A 15000-nucleotide genomic window follows, 5' to 3' on the forward strand; every position below is an offset into this window, starting at 1 on the left:
AGGAAGTCAGACACTCCTCTCTGTTCAAAGGTGACATTTTATAGAGAACAGGACGGAGGCGGAAGTTAAAACAGCACGAGGAACTGTACGCGGATCAGCCTGCAACCGCACGGCTACGATAACACACTTGTGTAAGACCGATAAGGTGTGTTCGAAGACATCGGCTGCACACAAATTCACGATTGAACGTTGTAATGCCCGAGAAAGACACAGCGCCCCCTGCTGTACGTGCAACATTGAGAGCTGAATCATGGTGTGGGAACTGGCAGAGAATAAATCTGTGGGGGGAATAGTAGGCAAAAATATACATCCTCATAAAAATGTCAGAGACTTTAATACAATAATTACTAATCAGCAATACGAGTTTGTAAAATCAAGCGTAAACAAATTAACAAAATAAACTATAAATGTACAGGCAGTTGCGAGTTCGGCTCCATTGGGAAATTCTTCCTCTTCTGGTCGCTGTGGAGTGAAAAGAAACACAAATCATTTTTAATCACGAGGCCCACACGAACATCTCCTCATACAGTATACAAACTACACAACATCTCCTCATACAGTATACAAACTACATGAACATCTCCTCATACAGTATACAAACTACACAACATCTCCTCATACAGTATACAAACTACACAACATCTCCTCATACAGTATACAAACTACACATCTCCTCATATAGTATACAAACTACACATCTCCTCATACAGTATACAAACTAAACATCTCCTCATATAGTATACAAACTACACATCTCCTCATATAGTATACAAACTACACATCTCCTCATACAGTATACAAACTAAACATCTCCTCATATAGTATACAAACTACACATCTCCTCATATAGTATACAAACTACACATCTCCTCATACAGTATACAAACTACACATCTCCTCATACAGTATACAAACTACACAACATCTCCTCATACAGTATACAAACTAAACATCTCCTCATATAGTATACAAACTACACATCTCCTCATATAGTATACAAACTACACATCTCCTCGTACAGTATACAAACTACACATCTCCTCGTACAGTATACAAACTACACATCTCCTCGTACAGTATACAAACTACACAACGTCTCCTCGTACAGTATACAAACTACACAATGTCTCCTCATATAGTATACAAACTACACATCTCCTCGTACAGTATACAAACTACATAACGTCTCCTCGTACAGTATACAAACTACACAACATCTCCTCGTACAATATACAAACTACACAATGTCTCCTCATACAGTATACAAACTACACATCTCCTCGTACAGTATACAAACTACACAACATCTCCTCATACAGTATACAAACTACACAACGTCTCCTCATACAGTATACAAACTACACATCTCCTCATACAGTATACAAACTACACAACATCTCCTCGTACAGTATACAAACTAAACATCTCCTCATATAGTATGCAAACTACACATCTCCGCATATAGTATACAAACTACACAACATTTCCTCATACAGTATACAAACTACACATCTCCTCATATAGTATACAAACTACACATCTCCTCATATAGTATACAAACTACACATCTCCTCGTACAGTATACAAACTACACAATGTCTCCTCATACAGTATACAAACTACACAACATCTCCTCATACAGTATACAAACTACACAACGTCTCCTCGTACAGTATACAAACTACACAACGTCTCCTCGTACAGTATACAAACTACACAACGTCTCCTCGTACAGTATACAAACTACACAATGTCTCCTCATACAGTATACAAACTACACAACGTCTCCTCATACAGTATACAAACTACACATCTCCTCATACAGTATACAAACTATACAACATCTCCTCATACAGTATACAAACTACACAACATCTCCTCATACAGTATACAAACTACACGTCTCCTCCTACACAACATCTCCTCATACAGTATACAAACTACACAACGTCTCCTCCTACACAACATCTCCTCATACAGTATACAAACTACACAACATCTCCTCATACAGTATACAAACTACACGAACATCTCCTCGTACAGTATACAAACTACACATCTCCTCATACAGTATACAAACTACACAACGTCTCCTCCTACACAACATCTCCTCATACAGTATACAAACTACACAACATCTCCTCATACAGTATACAAACTACACATCTCCTCGTACAGTATACAAACTACACATCTCCTCATATAGTATACAAACTACACAACATCTCCTCATACAGTATACAAACTACACATCTCCTCATACAGTATACAAACTACACAACGTGTCCCATTTGTGTGAACGAGTTGGGAGTTTAACTAAGTCCCTTTGTGTCAAACAATACAAGTGGGTGTGGGTGTGTGTGTGTGTGTGTGTGTGTGTGTGTGTGTGTAATAGGTTTAGTGTGTGGTTTAATACTGTTAACGATTAACAGAATGATAAGGTGCTCCTGCCTTTCTGTACACATCCCTACCTTGCAAAAAAAAAAAAAAAAACACGTCTATTATACGGCTACAAAGCCGCAGTGACTGGACTCAGATAAAGGGAAAATAAATTGCTTTCGAATGGATTTCCCCTAAAAAAAAAAAAATGGTCGTAGTTCATTTCCCTGGTCACTGGAAAAGATACAAATCTGTTCCCCCGGCCCCTTCAGTCCTTCTTATTATTTGGTGAAACTAAGTCATCGTTTTGAGAAACGCTCAAACAGGCTTCAAACTTGTCCTTCGGTCGTCCCGTAAACTCCCTAAACCGCATATTCGTTAAAGCGAGCCCGCAAAACGGACGTTTCTGCTCGCTTGAACGACGTAACACTTCGTCGTTAGCTCTTACACTTATATACCTTAAAACAAATCCTTGGTTAAGCTTAGCCCGGTAATAAGCTTAGCCCGGTAATATCCGCAGCCCACCGACTGAATGATGCTAACTGATAAAGTGCTGTTTAAATCCGTTTTAACGACGTTCACAGTGGAAAAGCGGTTAAATTTAGGTTTGTCAATATTTAGTCGAGCACAAAGTCCAGCAGAGCTTTCATGGGATTAAAACAGGTGTTTCTTTTTTCCAAGCTGTAAAATGTGCGGAACTGGAAAGTATACTGGGGCGCACGGTGTTCGCTTCACACCTCCAGGGTCGGGGTCAGATTCCCACCGTGGCCCTGTGTGTGCGGAGTTTGCATGTTCTCCCCGTGCTGTGGGGGTTTCCTCCGGGTACTCCGGTTTCCTCCTCCAGTCCAAAGACATGCATGGTAGGCTGATTGACATGTATAGAGTGTCCGTAGTGTATGAGTGTGTGTGTGATTGTACTCTGCGATGGATTGGCAACCCGTCCAGGGTGTACCCCGCCTCGTGCCCCATGCCCCCTGGGATAGGCTCCAGGCTCCTCACGACCCAGTAGGATAATCAGTCTAGAAGATGGATGAGTGGAAAATATACTGAAACGAAGTAGCGGTACCTCCAGGATTTCGCCATCGTAGAAATGAACGCAAAATCAAACAAACTCAGCAATATTCTGAGGAGCTTGCGATTTTCCGAAATTTACCGCAGATTTTCCGCAGATGGTCGCGCCGCAGATTCGGCCGAAGCCCTTTTCGATTCACGTGCGTCGGACGTGAGTACGGCTAAAAGGTCTCGTTTACCAACAAACATCACTGCGAAAGATCGCGCAAAATATTTTCGTGCAATTACGATTACCGCAACAACAACAAAAAAACAACAAAAAACTCCGCACTGCAAATTTCTGAAAGAAAAAAAAAGCCGAGCATTTTTTAACTAGTCTGTACTAGCTAGACATCCATCTATCCATCTTCTATACCGCTTATCCTAGAGTCTATCCCAGAGAGCATGGGGCACGAGGCGGGGTACACCCTGGACGGGTTGCCAATCCATCGCAGAGTACAATCACACACACATTCATACACTACGGACACTTTATACGTCAATCAGCCTACCATGCACATCGTTGGACTGGGGGAGGAAACCGGAGTACCCGGAGGAAACCCCCACAGCACGGGAGAACATGCAAACTCCGCACACACAAGAAACCCGCATGGGGTTCCTTCAGGGTTCCCCGGTTTTCTTCCAAAACCTCCAAAAACATGCTTGTAGATGAATCAGCTACTCTAAATTGTTCCTAGGTTGAGGACCGAATGTGAGATCTCAGGGTCACACCCAGTTTTCCATGAATACTAATAATAGTATTGCAAGTTCTGCTGTATGAAGCCCATAAAGGCGTGTATATATATATATATATATATATATATATATATATATATATATATATATATATATATACACACACATATATATATATATTCCATAACATCCCCTAAAGGTAGTGAGAGACGTCCCTGAAGTATATAATGACTACTATGTGAGAATTTCGCTCCTTTTCCTTGACATGACTTGGTGGAGAGGTTGTGATAAATCAGGACTGTTTTGGATTTAAAAGTGGATTCAGTTCATTTTCAGTAGATGTATGGGTGAGATGGTTAGGACTTACCTGTTCCCTGTTAATGAATGAATTTGTGTGTATTGTGATTGTTTATTCTATGGTAATAAATATGAAATGTAATGATAATAACCTGGGATTTAAGGCTCATATGGGTGAAGTTTCTGTAGCCACAGTGGCAGAAACAGTGCTCAGTTCTTCTTGTTGTTGTTGTTGTTGTTGTTGTGGAGGCGTCATGGACACGTTGACCACTACCGCCCCCCGGCCGCCATGTTGGCTCCGTGAGCCCTGACCCGACATGGCGGTCCCGTTTCTCCTCACCGAGCTCCTGATTCGGCTCGAGAACCTCCTCAGGACGCCGGCGAGCCCTTTTTCCTTCTTCTTCAGCAGACCCACGTCGTCCTCGAGCTCCTCCGGGGGCACCTCGATGTTCCCCGTGTACCAGAAAACCCACCAGATCAGGCTGAGGAAGATGACGATGGCGCCCGCGTAGATGAGAAAGTCGTAGAAGAAGATGTTGGCGAAAACCCCGAGCAGAAGCACGACGAGGCCGCACGCGTCGAACGCCACGGCCAGCCAGAACGCGCACGAGCACCGGCCCAAACCGCCCAGAACCGGCTCCTCCATCAGGATGTCCCTCAAATATATTTATAAATAAACAAAAAAATAAACCAACAATTTCGGTCGTTTATCTATTCTTTTTTTCTTTCTCTTTAAACAGTCATTAGCTCAAATGAGAGGCGTTTTCGTAACGTAACGTAAATAAACGTGTCCTGAGGTAAACCGTGTGTCCGCAGGTAAAGGTGATCCAGGTGCGTGACACCGTTACCTGTAAACGGTAAGTGGGCGGGGCCACACCTCCAGAACCAGGAAGTAACAGAAAGGAAATACCTACATGAATAGGCCAAAAAAAGTCAATAGTTTTGTTTTGTTTGTTTGTTTTCTTTTTTTTTCCACCACTAATCTGTTCCTTTTGTCCCCTCTTTACACCTCAGTACCCTTGTGTGTCCTTTTTATACTTCTTTTAAACTTCTATATTTCCCTTTTTCACTTTAATGTATGTCTACTCGTTTTATTTTGTACAATTATTGTCATTCATTGCTCAAAATAAAAGAGATATATGCCTATTTATTTTTATTTTTTATTTTTTTAAATCCCAAATTAATCAACAGGTATACAGAGTCCTAATTGTGTGCGTTAAGACACAGAGCCAGCAGGTGGCGCTCTACACCTGAATAACCAGAAATGGTTCAAGTCTAAATTGATTTTTGATTTATATTATATTATATTGATAATATAGCGATGATACATAATTATCATAGATTATAAATGCACCATGTATTAACACTGTTCGTTAACTGCCGAGTTAATTAATAAATCAATTATTTTATGATACACGCTCGATGTACGGGTTAAAGGTTATGTTTTATTATTGTACATTTATTTATGATTTATTTAAATCGTTAAATTCGTGTAACGTGAAAAAAAAAAACACATGGAAAACCACTAAAAATATATAATATAAAAAATATGATGAATTGCGACATTCATACTAAATCTTTAAACCCCACCGAAGGGGACGTATGAAAAATTGTATTCATTGTGTCATTTCATGCCCAAAACAAACATGTTAAAGTACAATGTCTATAATTTAGACATTTTAAATCGATACCTAAAAAGTACATGTAGATAAATATACAGTGTGATTGATAAATAATATTTGAATCATTGTCCTTTCACTCATACAAGCTAAATTTGAGTCTTGGACATTCAGCAGCGAGGGGGCGGGGCCACACCTTGAGGAACAGGTCAAATACAAACGGAAATTGTAAAGGTTTCTATTTTACCATGGCTTGTGTAAGGAAAGTCTTGTTTCATTTCTGTCCTTGATTTCTTCCTCATGCATGAGCTGAATGTGGCACGGAGCGTTATCACACTGCTGTTTGTGTAAAAGTGCAAAAAAAACAACAACAACAACAAAAACAGCTTAATCATGTGTGACGTGTTTCCATCCTGAAGCTATTTTCCTTTAACAGCACATCCCCAAGTGTTTTATTCCACCACAAAACAATTTACCAACACGAACCATTTTTTTTTATATACGAATGATATGTTTACATCATGCAAAATAAAACAACCAAAAACTTACAGCTTTACCTCTGACTGCTACAAAGTGCTGACACCGGAGACTCCTTCCATAAATGTTAAATAAAAGCACGTCTCCTTACAGAAAATTTCACATCATATCAACAACAACACATTTAAAAAAAAAAAAAAAAAAAAAAAAGCAGCGTCCGCCGTACAAATCCCTGGGTAAGACGTTACTATAGAAACGATAACGTAGCCTATTAAAGCGAGCGCGTTAATACAAACCTGCGATTCGGAGCTGCACTACTGTCAGAGCTTCTGTCATAGAAAACACCTTCTGGTACAAAATAAAATAACAATATGGACCTTTTAAAAGTATTGAGCAAAGAGCTGATCGCGCTGCATGTGAGGTCGGGTTACAGCAGCTAGCTAAACAACACGAGAACAGTCTCTAAACATCTAAAAACCACAGAATGAATGCTGTTTAGAGCATTGTTAGCATTGTTAGCCTTGTGAAAGGCACAAAGATCTCAATATCGGGTGTCGTGTATTGCGTACCGGTTATCAGCACATGCCCGAGGTAAAATATTTCAAGTCAAGTAACGTATACACACACGACGTTACACATATATAAATGAATAAGGGTTCGCACAGCGTGTCCGTACGCGTACTGTACTGTAGCGTGAGCGAAGGCACCAGGGTCGCCGTTCCTGCGTGCCTTCACGTTCATCACTTCTCCTCGTTAGCGCTACGGCTCATGATGCGTTTCTCGGAGGTGGTTATCCAGGCGAGAGCCGTGGCCGCGGTGCCGTCGCCGCTCTGCTGCGAGAAACACAGGAACGCGGCCCACAGGAACGCCGAGCAGCCCATGAACACGGTGCGCAGGTACAGCGGCATCAACACGAAGTTCAGGAACTGGGCGCGATGAAAAAAAAACAAACAAACCAACAAACCGTGACGTTCCTGTAAACAACGTTACGATTTTATAATGTCTTACCTAATAGGAGCCTGAATGCGACATAAGTAAGCCGTGACCGTCAGGTCCGCCCGGATTCTGTCCCCGCTGACCCGGCATAATCCAACCCTCTATATTCTACACACTGTCCTGTTTTGCCTGTCACTCTTTCCTAGTATGGTCACAATTTCCTGTTGCTCTTACCCTTTCGTCATGGTTGTTAATTTCGCCGCTTGTATTATTACAACACATAATCTAACCCATAATTAGTCGATGAGGGTTACATAACTATAACCCTAATGAACACTACGTCTAATAATACTGCTTAGAACAAAATACAAGCTTCCTAGTGAGCAAGAGTAGTCAGTGTGCTTAGGAGCTGAACGCAGAGGAACAACACTGTTTATGGATCTACAGAGAGAGAGAGAGAGAGAAAGAGAGAGAGAGAGAGAGAGAGAGAGGAACACACACAACATACCTGCATGAAGGGCCAGTACATGAGTCCTGTCTGAAATTCAGAAACACAAAATCAACACAAGTTCCTAAAAGATAAGGAAATACAATACAGAAACATCACCTGCAGTGAGTGTTATACATCATAATATAATGATATTAACACGATGATGATGTAATTATATAACACGCATTGGACACATCTTTATTATTATTATTATTATTATTATTATTATTGTTGTTGTCATCTACAGTATATCATCTTTTTTTATCATTAGTTTCAACGGCTGATTTTGATGTCCTGCCTTATATGTGTTGAAGAATTTTTCCCTCCAGTCCTCAAATACATCCTCTTTGCCCTCCAATACACTCACTCCTGTGGAAAAAGAAAAAAGAGCGGTCATTCTGCGTCCTTCAGATGAGGACGCAAGGGAAAGAAATAAGAACAGGAGGAACTGGAACTAGGACAATGTTTGTCCAATGACGTGTCCCCCAGAAGCGTCGAGAGAAGCACAGAGTCCGGTCTTGAGACGCTTTCTGTGTCGTCTCGACACACTTGACTTTGGGATTATTTGCATTTATACTTGGGCTTGGGTCTCGGCTTTGGGTATTAGTCTTGGTCTTGGTTGAAAGTATAGAAGAAAATCTACATTTTTTATTTATTTCATTTCACATGGACAAAGTTGGACGAGAAGTAATTCCTTCTTCTAGAAAACAGCCTAATCGTTGGTACAATGGATGAATGAAGGCAACTAGCTGAAGTATATGAAGCTTGGCCTCAAAAAAGTGGTTTATATCAGGGGTTCCCAAACTTTTCCGGGGCAAGGCCCCCCAAATGCCATTAACATTTGACCGAGGCCGCCCTTTTACAAGATGTCTTTAAAACACGTTAAAAATACAGACTTCTGAATATATCCCCCCCCCCTTTTTTTAATTAATAATTACATCTTACATCTTTACATTACATTACATTAGGAATTGATTGTGTGTGTGTGTGTGTGTGTGTGGTTGTCTGAGAGTGAGAAAGAGAAAACTAGTGGGAGGGATGGGCTTGGTGGCTCCGTCCAAATTGTTGAGGCCCACCGGGCGCCCCCTGGTGGCCCCCAAGGGGGCCCCCACTTTGAAAACCACTGGTTTATATGGTGGTCTCGGTCTTGACTTGGTCTTGCTTTCATTTGGACTCGATCTTGACTTAAGACTCGGTCTCGGCTCTCGGACTCGACGACGGCGCTGACTACAACCCTACTAAAGTGACTTCTCTCATTGACGATGATGATGATGATGGACAGAGCATAATGAATCTGATATAAAATATTACAGCAAGACGTACATACCCACTTAAACACTGTTTACATACATGTTTTAGTCTCATACAAGCTTCTAGCATCATTTCTCATTCACGCATTTTGTTAAGTCTTGCACGTGTAATTAAGCTTTATCCACGTTGCTTCTAATTTAATGAATTAATCGTACAACCGCATGATTCATTATAACCGAGATGGAGGACACTGTATGGCTTATGTCAAGATTTCCATGTAGGAAATGCTCATCTAGAAGCTTTTTTAATCTCTTTATAGTCGTGATTCCTCTGAGTGCAGTTGAAGACTTGGGTATGTCAGTATGTTAAACACAAAGTACTTCGATCGATTTTCGGGTCACGAGGAGGTGCGCTCGAGGAAACGTCAGATAGAGTTTTGGGGATGCATTTTTAATTCTACCGGCAGTGGAAGACAATTCCAGCACCAAGAATTCCAGTACCTGATATTTCTTCCTATTTCTTTTGCGGTGGAAAAAAAAAGCAAAGAATGGTTCCAGATTAGGCACCGGTTCTGAGTAGGTGGAAAAGAGCTAAATGTGGAAACTGAACACACGGACAGCGTTTTTAGTTTCAGGGTAAATAGAGTCGTAAACAAACTCATATTGATAGAATAAATAAAGACGTTCTGTCCATTAAAATAGGGGAAAAAAAGGAAAGAAATTAACAAAAGAACCGTTAAAATAAGGAAATGACTCAAACAATGAGGAAAAAGAATAGTTAGATAGAAAGGACTATGAAGTAATATTGATTGTGAGAATTGTTTAAATGAAGGGTGTAGGGGATATGACATCATCATAATCATTTCTTGCTGCAGTCTGTGGTCGAGCCTGACGATATACTCTACTGTAGTGACGGGACAACGCTATTCAGCAGAGGAAGCCCTCGTAACGCTTCATGTAAAAGTTATCGCTCCGTTTCACACGTGCACCGTCCCGTCGGTACGGTGGTACGCTCAAGCGTACGCGTCTTTTCTGTCCGTAAAAGTACGTCATTTGACCCTGAGCGCCACCGTTTTAGCCTTGAAGAGACGTTTAGACGCTGCTAGACCGGTGACGGTGACACTGACAGCACTGTGAAGGCTCGCTGGGTTTGAATGACCTTCCTGCGTGGGTGTGAAAGACTAATCCGTGATTATAGGTTTACGCTCCAGCACCACCTTTAAGGAAACAGGAAGCAAAGCGGCCCAACAAGAAAGCACTTTATGACTTTATTTCCTGGTTTGTTTGTTTTTTTTTTATTACTATAGACTTTCTATTGACTTTTTTGAGGGGGATTTTAGCACGGAAAATCACTTTTAAAGGATAGTTCAACTGAAATTTAAATGTACAGTATAGATATATGTGATAAGATCAGCCGACGTTTGTTTTTTTCTCTAGAAATGAAAATATGCAGCTAACGTAGACAACACGTGATAGAATTGCGGCTTCGATTTGGCCGTCTTTATCTTTAGCTCCGTCATATAGTGTCGGAGACCACTATCAGCAAGTACTGATCGAGTCCACGTCGATGATTGAGGCCGTTTTATAGCAATACTCAACTGGTGTCTATTAGCTTTACTCCTTTGTAGCTTGAGTGCAAAATTAAAGAAGAAATCTTCAGAGGCCAAACATAACTCGGGGGTAACAAGGTGTTTCTTTAATCAGATACTGAATAACGTGTAAGCTACTCTCAGGAACAACGGTACTAAACTGTACTTTTCCCTGCTTCTGGTGTGGTACCAACAAAGGGTAGCTACATCTTCTGTAAAAATACGTGTCTCTTTAATTAGCTCCCAGAGTAAAGCCTTAAGGGTACAATAGTGGTCGTTGAGGTCCAATGATGTACCTTAAATTATTATTTTCAAAAGGTATACTATTACCACTATTTCCAGGTAAATGATAGTAAAGGTAGGCCTACAAAAGGTTCAACCCTTGATGGTACCACATCAAAAACAAGGAGAACACACCAAACTGTAGTAGTGTAATTTGGTTGATCGCATACGTTTGGGATACTGTGCACATCGATTCGACTGAACTGTACCTTTAATCAGATACTGAATATCGTGTAAGCTACACTCTCAGAAATAAAGGTACCAAAATGTACTTTTCCTTATTGATTTTATATATATATATATATATATATAAATATATATATATATATATATTTTTGTACCTTTGGTGCGTATCTTTATACGTTTAAACTTAAGGACCTTAGGGACCACTGATGTACCTTTAAAGCTGTACTTAAAGGTACAGTACATGTACTCATATATATATATATATATGTATATACAGTATATAGATCAGTGGAGTATACCTTTAATTAGCTTTAAATTGAAGATTTAAAGGTACATCAGTGGTCTTTAAGGACCATGTGACTTCAAATGTTTTTTTAACGTATAAAAATACAAACTAAAAGGTACAAAAGTACTAAAACTTCAGACACCAAACATAATTTGGTCGATCACATACACCTGGGAAATTGTGCGCATTTAGTTTCGAACTAAACTAAGCAACAGCACATGCACCTTCCCAGGTAAAACATGCACAGGTACGAAAGATCTTGACGCAACAAGGGGAAACAAAAAAAAAGAAAAGAAAAGTACCTTCATTTCTGTAAGTGTACCTTTAATTAGCTTTAAAGTAAAGCTTTAAAGCTACAGTGTCCTCTAAGATCCAATTACTGTATGTGCCTTCAATTATTTTTCAGAAGGTATACAGATGCAAAATAAAGGTATTAAAGAGGTAGAAATTGGTGGAACCAGCAACCATAAGGTAAAGTGTAGTTTGGTAGCTTTATTTCTGAGAGTGTTTGCTTGTATCATGCTTAGTGGACTGAGATTTACCACTGTAATAGGATTCAGCCAACGTCACAGGTCTGAAGTAACTCTGAAATCGGGTTATTATTATTATTATTATTATTATTATTATTATTATTATTATTATTATTATTATTTGAATGCACCTGAAAGTCAGGGTTGTACCTGACTCACCTGTGTAGAAAACGCTGGTTGCTAAGGGCGACGCGAAGCTCTGATCCAGAGCCAACTTGGAGAGCACCATGCCGAGGGACCTTCCCGGGAACCGGCGCTCCAGCGCACGCAGCCAAAAGTAGTTCCAGTTGCCATGGAAACAGAACGCCACGAGCGCTACGTTCCTCGTGCGCTTCCAGTCCAGCTCTCTGCCGTCCTGGTGCGTCACGCGCTGATGGAGCAGATCCCCGCCGGCGAACAGACAGCCGTAGAGAGACACGTTGGTCAGCCACGGGAACACCTTCCTCATCTTCTTTTAAAAGAAATAAATTACAATGATATGCTAATTGTGGCTTAATTATGATAATAATAATAATAATAATAATAATAATAATAATAATAATAATAATAAATGATATTCGCGCGAGCTGGGTAAGTTTTGGCACGGTTGCTAGGCTTTGACCTGTGCTGAAGGAGTCGAGCGCGTGAGCGAGCGACTTAATGAAGCCCGCGTGTGGGTGTGTCTCAAACCGAGGATAACCTCCTGTCACCTTGCTGTCTTGGTCACGAAGCGGTTGCCAGGTTGGATTAATACTGTGTGCATAACAAACACGGGTTGAAGAGCCACTCACCTGCTCCGTTTGTCAATACACAGCCATTGTATTGCAGACTCGCTCATGCATGCAATTATCCAATCAGCCAATCAGGTGGCAGCAGCGCAGTGCATAAAATGCATCATGAGAAAGAGATGCAGTTAATGTTCACATCGAAGGGGGAGGTCTCAGTGATCTGAGTGGTGAGGGTGATGTTGCCAGATTGAGTGCTTGAGTCTTTCAGAAACTGCTAATCACCTGTGATTTTACATCCAAAATGGAATGAAAAACAAAAAACTTCCAAGGAGTGTCAGTCACATCGCCGGAGCCGTATCGCCAGATCGTATCGCCAGAGCCGTATCGCCAGATCGTATCGCCAGATCGTATCGCCAGAGCCGTATCGCCAGATCGTATCGCCAGAGCCGTCTCAACCTGCAGTTCTCGCCTGGTGTCCTACTGAAGCTTAGCAGGGTTGGGCTTGGCCAGTACCTGGAACAGAGATCTCCTGGGGAAAATTAAGGTTGCTACTGGTATTAGTGAGGCCAGCAGGGGGCGCTCACCCTGGGGTCTGTGTGGGGGACGCTATACTGTAAAAACAGTATGTTATGAGACGTTAAACCGAGGTCCTGACTCTCTGTGGTCGTCAAAAATCCCAGGACACTTCTAGTAAAAGAGTAAGGGTATGACCTCAGTGTCCTGGTGAAATTCCCCAATTGGCCCTTCTCTATCATGGCCCGCTAATAATCTCCATCTCTGAATTGGCAACATTACTCTCCTCTCCTCTCCACTAAGGTGGATGCTACACACTAGTGGTGGTTGATGAGACCCATCCCACCCATCTAAGCAAAGCGCTTTGAGTGTCTAGAAAAGTGCTATATATATAACTAACTAACAGTTCTTCAGGTGGAAATGCCTTGCTGATGAGTGAGGTCAGAGGCCAGACCGGTTTGAATTGACACAAAGGCTATACGCTAACTCAAATAACGGTTGTTTACAACCGCAGTGAGCAGAAAGCAGAAACGTGTAGGCGGATGGCCTACAACAGCGCTAAGAACAGCCAAGAACAGGAATCTGAAGATTTGGGAGGAGGAAAAAAATTTTCAGTTGGAATTTTTTTGAACATGAGTAATTGTTTTTCAGACATGATCAGGAGATGGCGTGGTGGTTTGATGGTGGTTTGATGATTTGCCGCCTCGCATCTTCTAACTCGCAGGTTCGAGCTTGTGTTGAGTTCTGAATCTGTCCTCGAGGTTCTAACAGCAGGGTTTCCTCCCAAAAAACATATCAGGTCGATACCTCCTAGGTGTGTGTGTGTGTGTGTGTGTGTGTGTGTGTGTGTGAGAGAGAGATGTTCTGTGATGGACTGTCCCATCCAGGGTATGTTCGAAGATCTACTCTGACCAGGATAAAGCACTAACTGAAGATGAATGGATGAACATACTGTATTAGGCACTTGTATTTAATAAAGCAGTAAGACACTGTAACTTTGATCAGTCATTGCACTGGAATGGGTCTGACACACCTTGTTGATCAGGTTCAACAAGACACAGGTATTGTTTTGTTTTTTTTGGACACAATCAAAATGCAGCCAGGTGCAGTACAGGAGACACCTGACAGGCGAGATTTTGTGTAAACATAAAACTTGGATGCGACGTAATATCTTCCTGTTTATAATAAGAGCCTAAGAAGGCATCCTTGTATCTCTTACATACACAACCCGACTGTATATACGTCCCTCTTAAAGCCTCTAATGGTGTTACAGCTTCATTTATTTGACTCGATTCATTTCAACATCTGTTGAATAATTCACAGCGTTAAGTACTTATAGGCTGCGAAAATGATTCTGTAGGTATGTCATATAAACTCAATTTCTTTTAAACCAGAGATGCAAAAGTAAAAGTATTTTTTCAGGTGTGACACCTGGCCAAAGCCATCAAATCTAAAGACATAAAAATAACTTGAACCATTAGGTGTGTTATCATAATGAAACAAACAAACAAACAAAAAAAGAGTTTTGAAATTGTTTTGAAATTTGACAAAATATGTGACATGCAAATGTGCACACGTTTAATCATGTCAAGTTAATAACCAGTGACCTCATTTGCATATGACGTATGCAAATCAGCACATATTTAATCGTCTGGAGACCTTATTTGCATATTGTAACACATTTAAATGAGAAATCTGTCAGTTTTAAAAAAA

The 15000-nt window shown here is 40.9% G+C and overlaps 2 protein-coding genes across 7 annotated transcripts in view; both read right to left on the reverse strand.

The window, feature by feature from the left end:
* si:dkeyp-72e1.6 (transmembrane protein 238-like) overlaps positions 1-5259 on the reverse strand; it is a 5978-nt gene extending 719 nt beyond the window's left edge. Inside the window, exons 1-3 of one of the 2 annotated variants that reach the window (XR_008384990.1) lie at positions 4575-5259; positions 414-462; positions 1-278 (exon numbers count right to left, since the gene is read on the reverse strand). The exon at positions 1-278 is cut by the window's left edge and continues 719 nt beyond it. Coding sequence is in view for 1 of the 2 variants with exons in the window: in XM_053617416.1 (XP_053473391.1) it covers positions 4589-5068 (480 nt within the window). In the remaining variant the exon portion in view is untranslated. Of the gene's footprint in view, positions 279-309; positions 463-4574 lie in introns of those variants that run through there. The other variant, XM_053617416.1, reaches the window with a different exon arrangement.
* A 28-nt stretch (positions 5260-5287) lies between these two features.
* Positions 5288-12892, reverse strand: mpv17l (MPV17 mitochondrial membrane protein like). 5 transcript variants are annotated; one of them, XR_008384983.1, is made up of 6 exons: positions 12227-12892; positions 8243-8313; positions 7963-7992; positions 6591-7444; positions 6289-6380; positions 5288-5332 (listed from the first exon to the last, which is right to left on the reverse strand). XR_008384983.1 is itself a non-coding variant. In XM_053617389.1 (5 exons), the coding sequence occupies exons 2-5, from the start codon at positions 12513-12515 to the stop codon at positions 7259-7261; spliced, it is 576 nt and encodes a 191-aa protein (XP_053473364.1). In that variant the 5' UTR covers positions 12516-12518; positions 12669-12727; the 3' UTR covers positions 6424-7258. The 5 variants fall into 5 exon arrangements, 1 of the variants encoding a protein (XP_053473364.1); XR_008384986.1 differs by having other exon boundaries at positions 5305-5332; positions 6599-7444; XR_008384981.1 differs by lacking the exon at positions 5288-5332 and having other exon boundaries at positions 5946-6380; positions 6599-7444.
* Positions 12893-15000: the final 2108 nt, after the last annotated feature.

The sequence above is a fragment of the Ictalurus furcatus genome, chromosome 2, assembly GCF_023375685.1.
Source record: "Ictalurus furcatus strain D&B chromosome 2, Billie_1.0, whole genome shotgun sequence".
Lineage (NCBI taxonomy): Eukaryota > Metazoa > Chordata > Actinopteri > Siluriformes > Ictaluridae > Ictalurus > Ictalurus furcatus.

Excerpts from the sequence above, each read along its gene's own strand:
- mpv17l (XM_053617389.1), bottom strand. The coding sequence starts at position 12,515 with ATGAGGAAGGTGTTCCCGTGGCTGACCAACGTGTCTCTCTACGGCTGT. Across the intron at positions 8,314-12,226 it reads AACCAGCGTTTTCTACACAG|GAGTGAGTGTATTGGAGGGC; the intron begins GTGAGTCAGGTA and ends CTTTTTCCACAG. Across the intron at positions 7,445-7,962 it reads TGTACTGGCCCTTCATGCAG|TTCCTGAACTTCGTGTTGAT; the intron begins GTATGTTGTGTG and ends CATCGCGCCCAG.